Raw genomic sequence first — 19,827 nt, forward strand, 5'->3', positions numbered from 1 at the left:
CATTTTAAAAATCCAAAATAAATAAACAAAACAACAAATTAAATGGATATTGAAGTCTGTAAACAAAACAGCTCTACAAAAAAGGGGCTAGATGATACCAGGGCACCAGACTGAAGACTTTTGTCAGGTTTTGTTAGAAAGAGTCACAAGAAAAACAATCATGAAATGATCGAGCTCGTCTTAATTTATCATGTCATTGCTTTTTATGACCGGCTTACCTACAGTCCTGTTTTTCATTTGAATAACCAACAAAGTTTTTGCAACAATAGTCATCGGAACAATGAGAACATTTTTAGATATATACCCATTTCTCACTGGGTCCAATTTTGAAAGTCATGTCTTCTTGGGTTAGATAGATTTAAAGGAATATTTTAAACGGCGGATGAAACATTTTGCACTTCCAAACATTTCTGCATAAACTCTTCCTGCATCCCTGACCTCTGTCACCCCACATCTGAGCAGAACCCCCCCCCCAAAAAACTTACCCATGGTCTGGTAAATAGTGGATAAATTACCCTTTTACTGGGTCACAGACATACAAGAGTGCATTCATCCAGACCCAAATTTTGACCTAATTACACCCATATGACTCACAAAAGCCTGGGACAAAATAAAAAAATTGACTTCCAGGAAGGAAGACAGACTGGTGTCCCGCTGCAAATTGCAGCTGCATGCAGCTGCCTGTCTCTGGGCTTGTTCTCCGGGAATTCCCGGTCCATAGCCGAGCCTCTTTAACTTCCATAAAAATGTTTAAAAACGCATCTCACCGGGGAAAGCTATATACTGGCGGATAGGAATGCTCTAAAGAACAGCCTGGAGAGGTTGAATAATTTTTCATTCATTTAACCACACCGTTATGCTGTTAACAAATGTTCTTAGGAGCGTTCCACCAGGTGTGATGATGGGGGTACTGAGGTAGGACGCGCTCTGTGAGAGCAAGTGTTAAGGCACCCCTGAATGGTTGCCATGGGAGATAAAGGGATTTCTCAAAACCTGCACAAAAGAACCAAAGCAGCACTGCATGTGTGTTTTTGATGAGGGAATAACATTACAATTATGATATAAAGCTCAAAAAAGTTGATTTTACATAATAACTCCCCTTTAAAGCAAGGCTTAAATATCTCCACATAGAAATAAACTAAACAGAAGACATGGGAAACACATGGAAGAAAGTTCTCAGGTTAGATGAGACCAAAGCGTAACTTTTTGATCTACATGCAAAATGTGATGGAAAACTAACTGTGGCCATCACACAGAAAGGTAAACCGTGTTGGTGGCAGCATCATGCTAAAGGGGGGGACAGGGAAGTCCCTTTCTTTTCAGCAGGAACGGGGAAGCTGCAATCCATTATTGATAAAAAGGGATCACTATGAGTCAACCTGGGATGTGTTCTGAATCTCTAGAAAACCTGCAGTTTTGGGGTTAAGGCACAAGAAAAAAAGCTGCTTTCTTAATGTTTTGATGTCTTTGACACTGTTAAGGTGCTTCTATTGTTTATAGAATATAAGATAACAGAATTTTAAAAGGTTATTTGTCACAGCTCTTCTACATTCCTCCTTCATGTTGGTTTCTGATGTGAGACTCTTGAGATCTGGTAATTTTGGAGAACAAAGCAGGACTGAAAAACCGACACCTTCCCATTAGATCCATCTAACACTTCCACAGGAATATGAGGTTCAAAACTATAAAACACCAAAAAAAAGCTATATAAACCCAAACATCATCCAATAAGAACATAGTTTATTTAATCAGTGATTTACAACAACCATGAAATAGAGTGGGACAGTGCAGGAGGGGTCAGTCCTCGTTGGAGGAGGGCAGGATGATTTTGCTGACGTCGTAGTAGTTCTCCTCGATGAGCGGCAGACCTTCTTTCTCCCTGAGCAGAATGAGTCGTTCTGCTTCCCTTCTGGCCCACTTCCGCATGCTGGAAGCCACACAATCACAAACACAGGTTAGCCTTCACTGAAGTCAGTGCTTGCCTCATTAAATTGTACTGGATCCTTATTTAACAGTCGAACCAAACTGCAGAGGTAGTGAGGAAAACTCCTTCCTGCTTCCACTAAAAAGTTAAAATACCAAAGAGGTAGCAGCCAGGAGCTGTTGCTCATCAATTTGTGAAGGGCTATGAAACCATTTCCACCTTTTTGATGCCCACCATTCTACTGTAAGAACGTTTATTGTAATGCATGTCACCTCACATCTGAGCAGAACCAAAAAAAAAAAAAAAAAAACTTACCCGTGGTCTGGTAAATAGTGGATAAAGGTTCCTCCGATAACTAGAGCCACAGAGATGCCCAAGAAGAAGCCCATCTTCATGTTCCTCACATCCTCCTCTGGATCGGTGGAGAAGCCATGGAAGTCTGGATTCTGATCAAAATAATAAATAATACATTAGAAACTCTTTAAAAAAGAGAAGGCTGTCGAAAGCTGACCTGAAACAACTGTTATGGGTTCTGTTATGATGGATAAAATGACTTCAAAATCACTTGAATAATACGAGTTACAATAACATTAGGCTATTGTTTTCCTCCATCTCTTATCTGCTTACACACACAGTGCTGCTGCTCACATAACCATATCACATAAGACTGGCTAGTCACACATAAACAGACTGAGACTGATTACGCAGCCTTTTAGGGAGGGCACAGACTGTAGAGAAGAATGAAAACTAAACTCGAGCTACAGTCTTTGCCTCACTTGGTTGCATCCATCAGGTGAGCTCAGTGTGGCTCCAGCGCTGGACAGTGAATGTAACTCTGTGTCTGTTCCATTTATAACATGGCTTTTAACATTTGATAATTTTTCAGCATTAAAGGCTGTTTTATACTTAACCAAATCTCATTATTTCTCAAGGTAATTACACTGAGGGGTTCTGGCCGGGTCCTGAAACTGGTAAATGGAACTTGTTGAGGAACAGAGATAAAAATGAATGAACCACAACACAACAATCAAGCTGGAGCACCCTGACTGACTCACACATTGGTCCTGTAGGAGGTGACTGCCTGCCTGAATATCAGAGGTCATGGGAAAACCCAGGGAGGTGAACGTTACCCCAAGTTCCGCTTGTTTCAGTATAATTCCAATGAAGTAAATAAAAAAAAATCCTAAAGGGAAATGAAATGTTATTGTAACTCATATCATTCAATTATCTTTAAAGAATCATTGTGGATGGTGATGCTATGGGCAGGATGGATCTCCAGTAGCAGTCAGTGTTGCGACAAATCTGAAGAGGCCTCTGTCTGAAGATTGCTGCTGTATAATAGACTCATCTGGACAACTGTCTGAAAGTAATAAAGAGCAAAACTCCTTTCAGCTGCACAGCATTTAGAACCAGAGGGAATAATTGTCCAAAGATAAACTAAAAATATATATGTAAAACAAGAACAGCAGCAAAAACACTACAACAGATCAGAACTAAGGTACCAGAGATGCTACATGCTGCCATTATGAATGTGATAGAACAGATCTAGTGATTATCATCTGTTAGTACATCTAAACTTGCTGTGCTCAGTTGACGTCGGTTTAACAGACCTGCTTTTATTCAATGTTCCTAATATTTAGGCTTATATTATTTAGATTTAAGAAATACTGAAGAGCTCGTTTAGTTGTCCGAGTTGTGCCTCGCTTCATTTAAAATTCTATTTAGAGTCAAATCTATAAATACACATTCATACATGAGGGATAAGATGTATCTGTTTAAAATAAATATTTCATCAATTAAGGGGATTTGTTTTAAATTAAAGTCATTTTATTCATCGTAACTGTAAGTTTGAACTTGAATGTCTTCAGGTTTTATTACATTTTATTCTATACTTGTTTTCTTCCTATATAGAGACTACTAATATAAAACCTCATATTGTCTGGATAAAATGTGGATTTACAATTTTATACTTCGTTTTATATCTTGCTGTAACTTCTGTACTTTTGTCCAAGATCAGCTCACTGGTTTAGCTAGTGTTTGTATAAAAAGGGTTCTCTCAATAAAGGTTTAATGTTTCATAATTAAACATTCAGCACAGCGCAAACCCACCTGAACAAATAATAAACCTGGCATTGAACTGGACTGAGTTGAAAGAAAACAGAACACCCCCGCCAGGACACAGTCCCGTCAGCGCAGGCTCTTTCGCTGGAGGTCCAGTAGCTGCACTCACCTTGGCGAACGGGCTGACCTCGCCGTGTCCAGACTGATTCACGGGCTCGTACAGCTCCGTCACAGCGGTCGAGGAGATGGCGCTGTCCGCTTTGGACTGCGATACGAAGCGGGTCGAAAGGACAGAAACAGACCGGGGCAATGCAAGCCCCAGCCGTGACAATCGGGACAACATTTCTCCTGCCCGAGAAGGCTACTGCGCCACCGGAAGCGGAAATGCCACCTCTTTTTACTTGCCTTACTATGAGCCGGAACGTTACCGCCATCAGGTGGTGGTCGATGGTAATGCAAACTGACCAAATATGAAATAAAGAAATACGAAATTCCAAATGACAGATCAATAATTAATAAAAGGATAAAAACTGTTGGGTTTCTGATTAAAGCACTTTTTTAAAATTTAATTTTCAAAATACTTTATTTTTCACAGAGGTAAAATACATATCGTTGTAATTCATGTTGTGCCATATTCTTCAACCAGATAGATGCTGAGGGTTGTCGGCAGGAAGATCTCCTGTAGCGGTCTGTATTACAGCAATTCCAAAGAAGACTCTGACTAAAGACACTTTGTTGTTGCATAATGGACTCGAGGAGGTTTAGGATTATTCATAACGTTTTAACAAATATTTGAGGGAAAGGAAGAGAAATTCACAAACACAATCAATTTATGACAGATCTAACAAATGAATTAATATAAATGGGAACAAACTTAAGTTTATTATTTTCCATTTTATTTTGCAAAAGTTTTGAGTCTCAGTGCCAAGCTTATTAGTGTTTTCTGCTATTATTCTATTTCAGAACAAATAAAGTTATTACTTTATTTCAATGAAGAGAGGTGAAATGTTCTTCAGGTCTTACACATTTATTTTGTGTAGTTTCTACTACGAAGATTACTGTACATTTCCAAAACCTTTTTGTATTTTCACTTTTTAACAATGTGTTGTTTCTGGCTTTAAGTCAACACAGAATCTATAACACAGATTCTCTTGTTTTGAAGAATCAGTCCATTGTCGCTTAACCTCTTTTACAATACTTTTTAGTATTTTGAAGATTATTTGTCATGTTTTGCTTGGCAAAATTGTAATGTATAACTTTTAACTAAATTTGGATTTTGTCAAGTTTATGTGAATTTTAGATATTCAGAAAATGACTACACAACAAAAACTGACTAGTAAGATGCATGATTGTTTATTTGTGTTCAATATACAATAAACATTAATATGTGTTTAAAAGATGAACTTGTGTGAAGTGACATCAGTTGAGTTTGAACCAACTGCATCTCATCACCAGCTCAACAAAGTCCATCTGCTCACTGCACGTCTGCAGACAGAGGCTGCTCTCCACATTATGAAAAGAAACAATCAAATGGGGAAATCTGAAGAAGTAAGATTTTGCTCGCTCCGTAAATCATTCTGCCCCACAAAGAGAAGCTGCAGACAAACTTTGAGTGTTAACAATTCCTGCTGTTCTATTTCATCATCACTGTCACCAGTCTTAAGAAAAACATTTTAAAACAAAAAATTAGACGTGCCACAACAAATATTTACTGTTTCTTTTTTTTTGGGGGGGGGGAGTTGTGTGAGATGGAACATTTTAATGTCTTGCTTGGTGGTACATTTTAATGGTGACTGAATGGTTCAGGAGTTAAATTGAAGAAAAAGCTCCAGCAGGTGAACCTGCACCGCTTAGACTGCCAATCCTTGCTGCAATGAGATCTGTCAAACTCATTTAAGGCATGTCACCATGTATACATCATTAAAAAAAGGAAAAACTAACAAAAGATCACCTAAAAGAACAAGAAGACATGCACCACCTGTGCTCATTACAATCATGAGAGAAAAACATAGTTCAGATCAAACATTGGAATCACAACATGATGCAGTTCCTGGTTTAATCCTGATAATATTGAAATAATTTTGCAAAAGCTGATCTATTATTATTAGATTAGGGGGCATTTTCTCTGCCTTTATCCTTAGTCAGCATTGTTTGCTTTAGTTGATTCACCTCTGATTCTATTTAATTTAGTGGATCAGGGATAAATGAGGCGATTATCTTTTAGAATAATTCTTTTTGGAACATCGTGTTTCAAAAACCAAAACAAAACAAGCTCATTTGTTATATTTGGAAGAAATTCAAGATCTCTTTTGGGAGATTCGTTTTCAGCCAAGGCAGGTTGGGTTGTAGAAAGTCCTCTTTAGCTCAAAAGTTAGAATCTTTATTCAGAGATATATCTTAGAGATACCTTTAAAGAAATAATTCAGGCAACATAAAACACTTAGTAAACATAGACTGAAATCAGAACATGCTCTCATTAACTAAATCATGCAAAAAGTAGGAACCAAAATCCTGAAAAGGCTGGAGCAAAGTTGGATCACAGTCAAGCAAGACAATACCAAGGTTCCAGAAATTTGTTCAAGTTTTTCCTTAAAACAACTCACCTAAAGGTTAGATATGGACATTTAAAAGTTGCCGAGTAAGCAATTTTTCAATAGAATAGCTCTATTGAAAATCTGAAGTTATTCCATCAATGTAGTCAAATTATCAATAAAACTTTAAACAGATTCCAAAAATCACCGTGTCCTTAACTATATTTGACTTTGTTTAGTTTCACCCAAAGTGTTGTAAACTATAAAGAGCACAGAAAGAATAAGCCAAAGTTAGTGATTTAGAAGCACTTGTGCTCCAGACTGTTCTGCTGTTGTGGTTCTTTTACTGTTGGCTAAAAAACACAGCACATCATTCAATCTGGGATCCCCTTACAATAAAAGGCTTTGCATCATTAGTGGAAATTTATCATAAATTGTATATTCATTAATGCGTGTCAATACAAACAATGTCTTGTACGGTCTGCCCAGCTCTTAGCATAAGATCCTGCAAGTTCTATGTCATACAGCATGAGGTTAACGCCGTCATTGAAATAACCCAAAATCTCTCAGGTTCACATATGCTAAAACTTTTGATTTAATTTTTTACAGGTTCTCTCATATCTTCATGTTGATTCTAAGTCAGAAGCACCAGGTCCTTTTAAGAACAACTGACTTCTAAGGGCGACAAAGCAAAAATATCAGGCTGTGCAGAGCAAGATGAAAGGCTTCAAAAATAAAACACTGATGCTTTTGTCTCATCAGTATACAGCATAAGCATAGGTTTAAATAGAAATCTAGAAACACTGTAAGGTACAACATGACTACTCTGAACCATACACTGTATGCTAAAGATGGACGCAGTCTCAGCCAAGTCAGGGTTTCCATGTTGGTGTGGCTCTGACATCCGTTGGGAACAGCCTGGAAGAATCCTTCAGGGCTCTCGCAAGTTATAAAGACACTGATGAGCATTAAAAAGTTGGCACCAAAGACAAGCCAAGTATCAATACAACCCAAAGAAGGAGTGCAACAAAGCCGGGATCCATATTCTCAACAAATCCTGATTAAGAGAGGCTTCTGGAGATGTCACTGCAGGAAAATTTCTTAGAATTTCTTGAATTCCAAGATTTTTCTTAGAACATTCCTTCTGTACAATAAAAGGTTGGGGGCATTTGGTCCAGACTTGTTACTAGTTGGTGGCAGTAATACTCCATGAAATTATTTACCAACCTCCATTAAATACTAGTAAAAGCCAAATAATCAATCGAAGTCTATTGTCCAAGTCCCAGCGTCACCCATAACAACGGGGTCAACCACACCTCATCACTAAGAGAAGAATGTCAACCCCTACCTCAGCAGCTGAATGAATCACCCTTACGGTATTATGCATTTCCAGGCACATAGTGGCATTTTATAGCAGTCAAATACCTACGTTACCTTCAGCTGTTATAAAGGCAACATGACTTGAAAGAAATTTGACGCCTTAATATTGGGCTTCAGTCTCTTTAAGAAGCTCCTGCTCTTTCCGAAACTCCGCCTTCAGCACATCATCACAAACGGTGCTATTCATTATGCCGCTTACAACCGTTCTTAGGAGCGCTGAACTGAGAGGCGATCCATGTAATGACCTCAGCAGACGCTGTGCAGTTCCACCAAGTGTTTTATTGCTGCCGCCTGTCTGGAGGAGCTGAGCGGGTCAGACACGAGGAAGGGCAGCGTTGTGAGGCAGAAGCTCGGATGGAGACTGTGGGAAAAGGTGGCACTTTGTACGAGCAAAGCGCCATGAATGGTTGCCATGGGAATGTAAGGATTTCTCAAACAACTATCAAAGCAACACTATAGATAGGTTTTTGATGAGGGAGTAACATTATAGCATGATGAAAAGCTTTAAAAAGTTGATTTTACTGCCACTCTTTTAAGCCAGCAGTCCTTGGCAGGAATGTCTAGCTTAAGGTAGAAGCTCTCTGAGAGGAATCTGTGAGAATATGGACCCTGGGTTATAAAATGACTGGTAAACAACATTAAATTGGTTTATGTCGTTTACTCCTGTATGCCTCTATCTAAAGGAGTAAACTGACCAACTCTAGGATGACCAGGTGTAAAGCTGGTTGTCCTCGGAGCATGGATCCAATTTGACGAAAGTCCAAACCACAGCACCACTGATGACCCCATAGGTGGCAAAGTCTCATTGAGAAAAAGTATTTAACAATATATAGTCACAAAATGTTTTTGATAGTTTACTTATTGCAGTAAACTATTAAAAGAGCTCAGTTTTAAAGCACACGTTAAACTAACCAAAATAAAAGAACAATCAGTTTCCGATGTCTATGAGAGCAGCAAAAATATATTGAACTGTTGCAGTATCAATGTATTCCATATTGCAATCACAAAACACTGCTTGGATGCAATATTCGATAAGAAATATTTAAAGTGCCATGCATGCAAATTCAGCAATCCATTAGCACGGTTAAGCCTCAAATTACTAATACCCCTGAGATTTAGATTTGATTTGATTTCATTCAGCCAAATAAATGAAATCAAATTCATTTGGCTGAATGAAGCCAAGAGAGGTTTTGATAGGAAACGAGACAGACATCTCTAAAAGTTAAGAAAACACAGGAAAAGATATACCAAAGGTATGAATAATTTTGTGTTTAGCTGAATATTTGACCTGCTGGGTGGATTTTTACTGCTACTGATGTCAACACTTGATGGATCCTAAAGCTCACAAAGAGCAATGAGAAAATTACCAACAAATAAGACAATTGAGTCAGTCTTAATAAGACATTAATATATCGCATATCAAATTACATGTGTTCCTGATATCCTGCCACCCCCATAATGTAGAAATAGAATTAAAATAACACAAAGCAATAGTTGACATCACAGTGGCTACGTCCATTTTTTGCATACAGCCTATGAGTTTGACCCAATGCAGAGTGCTATCAAAACCAACAATACAGCAGCTTGGATACGTATCAAAAAAGGAGAAGATATAAGGCATGAAAGTTTGTTTTAAAGAGGAACAGACAAACGTTTTGTGTTTAATGAAGCCAGATTGAGGATATTCTCTGGTGACTTTGTTCAGGGTTCTAGGTGAGACACTCCTGAGATGACTGCAACCGAACTTGAAAGCGAAGCTACAAAGAAGAGGCTGAATGGGAATTTCATGCTTCATCAGCCTGTGAGGAAACAGCCGCCAACGAAGCCATCTGAGCCCATATTTCAGACAGATCAGCGAGAAAGATGAAGCATTATGATGCAGACGGATACAGGGAATACATGTAATCAGGCATACATAGCATGGGGAGATTGGTAACAGACCAATTCAGCAGGAGGGAAGGAGCTGTTTGAAAAAAGATCTCCAACAGGTTACCAAGAGTCAACTGAGAAATCCATTGAAAATCCATTGAGGGACTCAGGACACAGAGGAAAGGGAGACTTGAGCTGAAGGGGAGGGAATGGTGGTGGCCAGGTTGTAAGTCGAGTTGGGTGATGATGGAGGTGAGGCTAGCGGGCTGTAGATGGGCCTGGCGGAGATGGTTGAAGAGGGGGATTGTGGGGCAGCTGTTGTCGGGGAATCTGAGCTGACCTCGTCCCCTTCTTCTGAGTCCCAGACTTCGCTCTGTAAATAGTCTGCAAACAAGGCCTTGGCTCTCTGCAGCACCCTGCTGAGGTTGTGGCGTCGCACCAGGCGATCAAAGTGCATGGCGATCTCATTGTAGTCCATGTTGTTCTTCATGATGTGGTCCCGGTGCTCCAACAAGATGGACAGGCACAAAAACAGCATGAAGGGGTTCCCTTTGCCGAACTCGTGAGGAGGCGGCAAAGAGCAGGGCTTGATGCTGGTGCTTTCAGCTTTTAAAGAGCTTGGTGTGTTCGCTTTGGTGCTGGGGGATTTGTTGCCAGGCGAGGGGAGGTTGTTCACCGAGGAGCCTCCACCAAACGACAAAATGGGCGAGGAGAGAACGGATCTATTCTGAGCGGGAGGAGAGGCGGCTGATGTTTTCGAAGTACCAGTTGGAGAGCTAATACCTTGTGCTGAAGAGGTTGGTACTTTAGAGCCAGTTCTTGGTGAGGTCTCACTTAAATTGGCTGCAGATGAAGCTGTAGCCACCAGAGGAAAGTCCAGAGAAACTCCTGGCCAGCTGGAGTTTGTAGGTGAAGGTGTGGGAGAGACGGATGAGCCAGTTTTCCAGACTGGAAGTCCTCCAGGGAAGTGAGTGTGTGAAGTTATTGGAGACAAACCGTAATCAGAGTTTCTAATGAGAGGTGTTCTTTCTCCAGGGTCGTCCTCGCTGTCAACTGTCGACTGCCGCCTTGGGTTGTTTGCTTCCGAAGACGCCGAACCCTGCGGCTGCTCCTGATCCTCCATATCAAAGCTGCCTTGGCTTCGAGCTGTGTAGTATTTAAACTCCCCAAAACTGAGTTGTCTCTGAAAGAAATGACCCTGCAAATTTGACTTCTTTGACATTTCTTCAGAATGACCATCTTCAACGCCCTCCATTTCTACACCAGAGCCTACAATTTGATCGGCCTTCCCTTCAGTGATGGGATTCCTCCTCATATCTGTTTCCTCTCTGGATGGTCTCAGCATATGTCGTCTACGCTGCTTCTCTTTTTGTACCTCCTCATCTTTAAGGCAGTTAACAGCCTCGTCTTTGCACGACGTCATTTCGTCTCCCTCTAGCAGTGGCCCCACAAGTTCCACCTCGGTTTCTGGAGGATCTGGGGGCAGGGAGCTCCAAGTTACCTCCAGCATCCTCAAAGCGTCATCAAATGCAAACTCTCGCTTGAGCTCCAGGAGGAGCCACCGATAACAAAAAAAGAGGTCGTCGGCTCCCCGGGACACCAGATAGACGTAGAACTCAGGATCAGAGTACTGCAGAAGCAGCTTCAGGTGCTGGAACTTAATGGACATGAGCTGCCCGTCTGGTCGAAAGTTCCCCTCTAAGCGTTTCATAATGCCACAAAAACAAATGAAGGTGTGTGCTTCGTTGTCCATTACTGCAAGTATAGGTGAGGCTATGTCGCTCATGCCTTGGCAGTAGGAGATCTGAAAAACAGCATCAGCAGAAAGTTAGAAACTTCTTTAGTCAAATATGCTTAAAATATGTGCTTTAAACAGTGATGAGCACACTCCCGCTAATCTGCTAACAGTGCGGCAAATTATTTGTTTAGCGCTTTTTTTGCTAACTTTAAAAACTTTTAGCACACTTAGTTTCCCCGAAATTTAGTTTTACAGATCAATTCTAAAGCGCCAACCTACTTTGCTGTTTTGTAAACTTTTATTTGAATAAAGTTCGACATCTGTGTAAAAGTTTTGGTTGCCGACTTTTAAGAATTCTTCAAGTATGCATGCTCTTATTTTGAAGTGGTGAAGATTGTTTGTGCAGCTGTTCCATTTCCTTTCCTCACCTCCTCAATCCTGACGTGGTGAAACAAATTACTTTAGTCTGTACCAAGAATGCATCGCTGTAGTTCTACACTAAACAGTTTAAAATTTATTTTAAGTTTTATTTAATTTCCCTTTGGGGTCAATAAAGTATTTGTGAATTGAAATTTAATCTACTTATGTCCTGTGGTCAATTAGGCAAAATCAACAAAAGAGTCAGCAATACTCAACTACAAAAATGAAACCACATATGATTCTTTGGAACAGACTTAACGCTCAAAGCGTACAGCAAGGTGTGCTCAGGGTGACGGTAAGTCAGTATGCAGTCATTCAGAACAGCTGCACTTTGAGTCAAATTTAAAGGGTTTTTTGGCTCTAGTGGCCTTTATTTGAAAGTGCTATGACAGGAAAGTAACTTAATGAGAGAGAGGGAAGAAATGCAGCAAAGGTCACCAGGTCAGGAATTGAACCTGTGACAGCAGCATTGAGGTCTAAGGCCTCCTTATGTTGGCTGTGCTTAACCAATGCACCACCACAGCACCCAAATTGTTTATCAGTGTTTATACATGTTAACAGAGGTGGAAAGACTATAAAAATAATGGCTACTCAAGCAAAACAAGAGCTTTTAAAAAAAATCTAAATTTGAACTTAGTACCTCATTAAAATTTTACTTTAGTTACTTTATGATGCGCAAAACAAAGTTCAACTCATTACAAAGGTAACGAGGACATGTTGGTGTCACGCTGTTATTTAAATGAGGACATTTATAAATAAACAAGCAACACAAAATATGTGTACTTTTAATGGGACATTAATTTCCAATATCTTATGTCAGTGGCTGTTTGTTACTTCTAATAGTTTTAAATAAAATCCACACTGGCTGAGAGGGAGGGGAGATTGGATTCTGTTTGGGTTTAGATCGTTTTAGCTTTGAAATTGTTAAAAGCTAACTGTAAATATGGTAACGTGTTTTCTTTTAATTAGTTAAGTGTTTGTGTCTATTTTTATGTCGACTCATTTACAACAACTCATGAGTGTTGACTCACTCCACCCCTCAATTAGAAATGGTACAGGATAATGATTGAAAAGCTGGGTGGTTTGGAACAGAGAGTGACTTTCTTTCTCGTGTTGATGGTGGAGGAAAGTGTGAATAATGTCCTTCGGCTGGGAAGCAGAAAAACATGTAAGCCGTGTTTTTGAAAAATGTATGTATAAAAAAAGAATCAGGGCTCTGCAACGTTTGTTTCCCGTCTGATTTTTCTTTTTGGTGTGCATCGTCTTGCTTTATTTTGTATTATAAACCTGGTAATTTTATTTGAAAGGTTTCATACAGGTTTGCTGATGTATTTGTATTAAAGTACAGCTTGCTTAGTCCGCTCGCTGTCAAAAGAAGCCAATGCTCACCCATCCCCTGCTAAATTCCTCTGGAACCAGAGCTGTACACAACTCTACATTACAATGTTACCAGTTGACCACAGATTCATTCAAGCTCTGAGAAAAGTTAATGGACCAAAGAAGGAGCGATGAGTAGTCGGCACACAGCTTCAGCTCTTATAGCCTGAAATCTGAGTGTAGTGAATGGCTGGCAGAGTTCAGTATACAGAAACTTAGACATCCAGAAGACTGCAATTCAGGGAAACAATTGAACATTTCAGATTGAGGAGAGTTGACTCACACAACTGACACAAACACTTTGTACAATATACATTCAGCACCTAAAGTGACGTACAAAAAGGTAAGAGCACCATACAGTGTCCTTCCCTTTAGTAGTGTTGCATTTATTTGAACTTCTTTGAGGGATGGGGTATTTTTTTCATCTATTTTCAGAAGATTGCTGCACCCATTCAGCCACAAACTGCAAAAACTCATAACACTGAGCATGTCTCCACACCTGAGGATGTGTGATGGCAAATGTGGTGAGCAGGTCTGTGAGGGCAGTGAGGTGCGGACTGTCTTCTGAGCCTGCGTAATACGGATGAGCCCGGTCTGTCCTCAGCACGTCCTTGAGGACATTCCCACGGATAAACTCCAGGTCCTCGTGGCTGGCCCTGGCCGTCCACTCCCTCTTCAGTTGCTCGTACTCCCTCGTCTTCTTCTTCATGTAGTCCATTCTCTCCTGACCGCTCAGTCCATCGGGGTACACATTAAGGAGGTACCGCCAAACCACCTAACAATGAAATATTCAGAAATTATGTATGTATGGTATATGCGGGCATGCCTTTTTAAAGACAAACAATTTAGTCAAAAACTAAAACTAAGATCTGACATGCACAGTAAAGAATGACTAACTCATGAGATGTTTTTGAACTATTTTTTCATTTCATTTTGTTTTCAATTTTATGTGTACAGCTGGTGTAAAATCATGGCCACAGTCTCTATATTTAGTGCACTTGCTTTACCACTAGACTATACGGTGCCACAATGTGTAAATCAATTCTGCAAAGAAGACTGGTCCAGAATTCCTCCACAATAAACCAACATACATAATTAGTTCAGAAGTAGTATTTCATGACCACATTATGGCCGACACAATCACGAGGAATACTGTCGACTGACATCGGTGATGTCATCCTCAATGAAGTTAAGCCACAAATGGTCATTACTAATGAAGCTGGTGGCTTAAAGAGTGTAATGAAAGCCGAATGGAGATCTGACCAAGTGTTGAGTTTATATAATGTACAGTAAATTATATAAATTTCCAGTTGGCCCACATTTCTGAACTACATATTGGTCTGATGTTACATTCAAATTTAAGTCAAGTAGCTGGAAGCCATAAACATCCAAAGTAGCAGAATTAACGCTCATTCTGTATAACGTATCTATAGTAATAGAACAACAGAGCTACCGTAGAAGGTTAACTGCAAAGAAAGAAAAGGTTAATAGCAAGAAAAACGCATAAAAGGCAACTTAGTAAAGAGTGTGGGGAAAGGTAAAGGTAATTTTATTAATCTAGCACATTTTCAGCAACAAGGCAATGCAAAGTGGAAACCTTTCGCAGCGACGGCTCCACGCCACCGTGGTAGATCCGCAGTCGGAGTTCTTCGGGCCGAGTCAGCTGGCCCTGTCCGTTAAGGTAGCTGTGAAACTCTGAATCACTAAGTGGAGGTTTGAAAGGCTTGATCTCCTCTCCATAAGACCAGGTGAAGGCCTGCTGGACTCGGGACAGGGTCCGTCCCACCTGAACACAACCGAGGAAACAAACACTTGGATTCAACAAAGAACTATTCTAACTTGATCACTTCTTGAAAATAAAGTCAGTGTTTTTTGGATTGGATTAGATCCCAGTGATCCTAGGAGCTATGGTGTCACAGGCTTTATGGCCCTGGTAGGACCACCCGAGGCAGACAGGTGCTAGGTGAGGAGCCAGACAAAGCGCAGCCCAAAGACCCCTTATGATGCACACAATCATTGGAGACAGTGTCCCCTCTCCTGGACGGGGCCCTACTCTGGAGCCAGGCCTGGAGGTGGGGCACATTGGTGAGTGCCTGGTGGCTGGGCTTCAACCCATGGAGCCCGGCTGGACTCAGCCCAAAGAGAAAACGTGGGTCCCCCCTCCCATGGACTCTTCACCTGTAGGAGGGGCCAAATGGGTTGAATGCAGTGTGGGATGGGTGGTGGCCAAGGGCGAGGACCTTGGCGAGCCGATCCTTGGCTACAGAAGCTGGCTCTTGGGACGTGGAATGTCACCTCTCTGGTGGGGAAGGAGTCTGAGTTAACATGCGAGGTTGAGAGGTTCTGACTAGAAATAGTTGGTCTCACCTAAATGCATGAGTTTGATTCTGGAACCAGTCTCCTCGAGAGGGATTGGACACTCTTCCACTCTGGAGTTGCCCGTGGTGAGATGCACCAGGCAGGAGTGGGCATACTTGTTGCCCCCCATCTTGGTGTCTGCACACCCCCTCTTGAACCCCAATGAATGAGAGGGTAGCCTCCCTCCTCCTACGAGTGGAGGGACAAGTTCTGACTGTTGTTTGTGCTTACACGCTGAACAACAGTTCAAATTACCCACCCTTCTTGAAGTCCTTGGAGGAGGTACCGGAGAGTGCGCCTCCTGGGGACTGCCTTGTTCTGCTGGGGGATTTCAACACTCACATGGGCAATGACAGTGAAAGCTGGAGGGGCGTGGTTGGGAGGAATGCCCCCCCTGAACTGAACCTGAGTGGTTCTGTGTTCTGTTGTTGGACTTCTGTGCCCATCGTGGATTGTCCATAAGAAACACAGGGAAGCTGTGGCTACTATCCAGTAGTTTACCACCATTGGTGTGAGAGTGTGTGTATGAATGGGTAAATGACTGTAGTGACTTGGTAAGGCTTTATAGAAGTCTAAAGCCATTTACCATTTTCTAGTCAATCATCTAGGCATTTTTGGCCGATACTCATTTTTTTTGTCTGAAAAGTCAGTAAATTAGCAACAGAGATGTGACTATTGATTTTACTCAGCCTCACGCAGACATGACTTGGTGAATGGGTCAGTATGTCAGCCATGCCCTCACTCATGGTTGATTGATACCTTTTGTGGTCTGAAAATCAGATCATTAATCAACCAAAATTAAGGAAATTGAGTCAGATTTATTGGTGCACCCTAGAAAATACTGAATACAAAAAAAATCTGAAACAAGATGAACGTACCTGAGACAGCAGAGATTGAGTGAAGGGAAGTGCTGCAGAAGCCAAAGACCTGGTCCTTTCTCCAAGCAGCAGCTCTGAACCAATCACATCTTTTGGGCTTATGATGTCCCAGTCTTCCATTACTGGACCTGAAGCCCGGCAAAAAACATACGAGACTCACTACACTTATTTTACGCCGAGTAAATATTACAGTACGGCTCACTGTCTTTATGGCATGGTTTGCTTTAAAACTGAACTGCTGTTCTTACTGTCCTCAGAAGGCTTCACATCCATCTTGAGCTGCAGGAACGGCTTGGCTGCACTCATAAATGCAACGTCCAGATCCCAGTCAGACAGGAGAGACAGGTACATCTCCACGCTGCTTCGATCTCGAGACAGGTAGCTTACACTGAAATTCCGCTTCCTAGTTTGTTTGTTTTTTCCCAATCAGATAACAAACAAAAGATGCATTTAGTGGAACCCGTTCAAGTCAACTCTTGAGAGTAGATCTACTCAACCTGATGCTTCTTACCCGTTGAGGTCGAAGGCTCTGATGAGGATATGCTGCAGGACCTCCAGTGACGTTATCTGAGGATCAACAGCAAAGGAGCGAGACTCCACAGGAAGTGCCCCATCACATTTCTAGAAGAAATCCCAACACAATTTCTAAAGTGTCAATTCAACAAAGGTTTATTTGTCCAACATATGCAAAAAACATGGCAATAAATTTTAATCAATATAGTATAAAACATCATTTGATCTGAAAGGAGGTGATTTTATTACCACTCAACTGGCAAGTATTCACCAGCTTCATTACCGTGCCAATCACTCAGGTGAAACATGTTTTTATGCACAGATAGAATTTATTTTTTAGGTTATTTTAGTAGTCGATCATCAAAATGTTTTAGTAATCAATTATTCTGACTAGGGGTGCACCGATTGGCCAATCGCAGATTACCAGTCTTTAAAAAGCATGGCCTGCCGATTCCGATTTTTGCCAATACCCCAATACCAATTTTTTTGTCTGAAATATTGCTAAATATAGCAAAATAGTCACTGTGTTTGCAATAGTTGGGTGACTATTGTTAACTGCAAACATGCAGAATGACCTGCTGGGCCGGTCTGTCAGTCAAACCTCTCTCGTAGGAGAGCAGAAGAGGACAGAGGTTGATTTTTAGACCTTTGCTGATGTAGATAAGACCAGAGGATAAGATTGGCTTCAGATGCAAGTATTGGTCGGTCACCAGTCTCCAAAAATTAAAGAAATTATTACCTATTAACTTTTGTTTCTTATTATTTTTTTATCTCTTTCTCTTTCTTACTGTTTATTCAATGTTACATGACTCTGTGTTTCTGTTTTTAATTATGTAAAGCACTTTGAAATGCCTTGTTGCTGAAATGTGCTATGCAAATAAAATTTGATTGATTGAGACCTGTGCTGATAAATCAGCTGGCCGATAAATCAGTGCACCCCTAATTTTGGTGATTAATCTGATAAAAATCAAGACTAAAAACCTGATTACAGTTGTTTTAGAACCATAATAAATGGAACATTGGCCAACATTTTTTAAGTGTACTGATGATTTTTATGATGGCACTTAACATGTCACATTTGTTATTGGTTTCTTAATTATTGACTGTATGTTGTTTTTTTAAAATGAATTTTAATTTTTGTGCTTTTATGATGTGAAGCACTTTGAATTGCATTGTTGCTGAAATGTGCTATGCAAATAAACTGATTAAATAACTTGGCACATTCTGCGAATTACCCATTTAAGCACTTAAGTCTTTTTCATGCAATATTAGAAATACATTAAAATATGCAAATAAATAATTACATTATTTTTTAAATAAACATTTTATTGCCTAAATGCAATAACAGTAAACCATTTGCCACAAATGTATAACTGTAGCAAATGTTGTGCGTACTTTGCTACAAATGCACACATTTGTAGCAAAGTACACATTTGCAGCTAAAAACTACTTCTATGCCACATTAGTTACTTTATGAAGCATCTATTTGTTTCCAGTTTTACTACCAATTTTGACAGGATCAGTCATCCATAGAACAGTGCTATGCTACACCATCCTAGTAAGATTTATATCTCATGGCAGTTGCTAAAATCTTATTGGTCTATAAAAATTACATCCAAAATCCAAAGGCCATCTGTACCACAGACCTTCAGAAACACTGGGAAGCTATTGGGCAAAGCCATTTTGAAAAGGACACAGGAAGTTTGGCAGCTTGTAAATAAAGAAAGAAAAACGAAGAGGGTTGAACGAGGACCTCACCTTCACTGATTTATGAATCTGAATAAATCTTATAAAATATCCCCATCGTTTTACAGAAGTGCCTCTTATGGGGTTCGAGCTCCGGGTTTTAACAATTTCTCCTTGATTTCTGCAGCCAGTATAAAAGCAGCATCACTACAACAAGCCTCTTCTCCGGGGGTTGGCGGAGAAATCACGTCACACAGTTAATTGTGCGCGCGCACGCACGCGGTTTCTGACCGAAGAGGTGACGTCAGTCCCCAGGTTCAGTGTTTGGCTAAGAGAGTTGTTTATTGATCCCTGATAAACAGCGTTAAAGCTTCAGCTGTGACCTGTCGACATAATCTATAAAAGCAGATAATAAGAGGAAAGAGGCAGGAGCTTTGTGGACCTTATGCCTGACAATCCGCGACAGTAAACAAAGCCGGCGAGAAACAGACAGCACAGACATAGACAGTGTTTGGTTCTGAGCTCATTTTCTCAGCCCCGCAGAAACTACTGTGTCCAGGATAACCTGCTGTGGGGTCAGCTGCTCTGACAAAGACGTAAATACAACGAGAACCGGGTTAACGGCGCAGCTAGCCGCCAGCAACCACCGCCGTTCGCAGCCTACCTTGACTTTAACTCGAACCACTCCCCTCTCCTCCTCGCCTGCCATCTTAAGGATTCCGTTTCGGAACAGTAAGGGCCCTCTCAGGATGCTGTCCCTGTTACACGGACTCGGTCACCGAGACATGATGGTGATGCTAATTCCAACCGAGCTCCTATGGTCCGTCAGTTCCTTCTGCTTCGATCTTTTTACGGGAAGTTTTCGTTTGCAACACCGCCATCTGCTGGTTAAGGTGGTTATGTCATCGATTTCTTTCTTTTTCTTCTCTTCCATTTTTCTGTCTTTATCTTTCCTTCTTTCATGCTTTCTTTTTCCTTTTTCTTTTCACCCTTAAGAACAACCAGCACCAGACCCCCCAGGATCCCCAACTCTTCTTCTCTCTATACTCGGATGATAGGACCTCAGTGACCCATGTGAAAGTCCTGAAGTTT

General features: G+C 40.8%; 2 protein-coding genes across 2 annotated transcripts; both read right to left on the bottom strand.

Annotated features, from left to right (window-relative positions):
• Nucleotides 1-1,723: 1,723 nt before the first annotated feature.
• On the bottom strand, nucleotides 1,724-4,377 carry ndufb11 (NADH:ubiquinone oxidoreductase subunit B11). The gene is made up of 3 exons (XM_015001584.2): nucleotides 4,155-4,377; nucleotides 2,240-2,370; nucleotides 1,724-1,927 (listed from the first exon to the last, which is right to left on the bottom strand). The coding sequence occupies exons 1-3, from the start codon at nucleotides 4,326-4,328 to the stop codon at nucleotides 1,798-1,800; spliced, it is 435 nt and encodes a 144-aa protein (XP_014857070.1). The 5' UTR covers nucleotides 4,329-4,377; the 3' UTR covers nucleotides 1,724-1,797.
• Nucleotides 4,378-5,322: 945 nt separating this feature from the next.
• Nucleotides 5,323-19,572, bottom strand: tbc1d25 (TBC1 domain family, member 25). Its single transcript, XM_015001578.2, has 7 exons — nucleotides 19,400-19,572; nucleotides 17,048-17,157; nucleotides 16,785-16,939; nucleotides 16,537-16,664; nucleotides 14,898-15,086; nucleotides 13,800-14,075; nucleotides 5,323-11,569 (listed from the first exon to the last, which is right to left on the bottom strand). Exons 1-7 carry the CDS (start codon nucleotides 19,442-19,444, stop codon nucleotides 9,932-9,934), a joined length of 2,541 nt encoding a protein of 846 aa, XP_014857064.1. The 5' UTR covers nucleotides 19,445-19,572; the 3' UTR covers nucleotides 5,323-9,931.
• Between the last annotated feature and the right edge of the window lie 255 nt (nucleotides 19,573-19,827).

This window comes from Poecilia mexicana, unplaced genomic scaffold, assembly GCF_051168715.1.
Source record: "Poecilia mexicana isolate PSO_F unplaced genomic scaffold, ASM5116871v1 scaffold_7, whole genome shotgun sequence".
Taxonomy (NCBI): Eukaryota; Metazoa; Chordata; class Actinopteri; order Cyprinodontiformes; family Poeciliidae; genus Poecilia; species Poecilia mexicana.

Coding starts and splice junctions, on each gene's coding strand:
- tbc1d25 (XM_015001578.2), bottom strand. CDS start 19,444: ATGGCAGGCGAGGAGGAGAGGGGAGTGGTTCGAGTTAAAGTCAAG. Junction 16,940..17,047: donor AGAGCCTTCGACCTCAACGG/GTAAGAAGCATC, acceptor CAAACAAACTAG/GAAGCGGAATTTCAGTGTAA. Junction 11,570..13,799: donor TTGCCATCACACATCCTCAG/GTGTGGAGACAT, acceptor GCTGTTTTTCAG/ATCTCCTACTGCCAAGGCAT.
- ndufb11 (XM_015001584.2), bottom strand. CDS start 4,328: ATGTTGTCCCGATTGTCACGGCTGGGGCTTGCATTGCCCCGGTCTGTT. Junction 2,371..4,154: donor AGGTCAGCCCGTTCGCCAAG/GTGAGTGCAGCT, acceptor TATTTTGATCAG/AATCCAGACTTCCATGGCTT. Junction 1,928..2,239: donor CACTATTTACCAGACCACGG/GTAAGTTTTTTT, acceptor TGTGGCTTCCAG/CATGCGGAAGTGGGCCAGAA.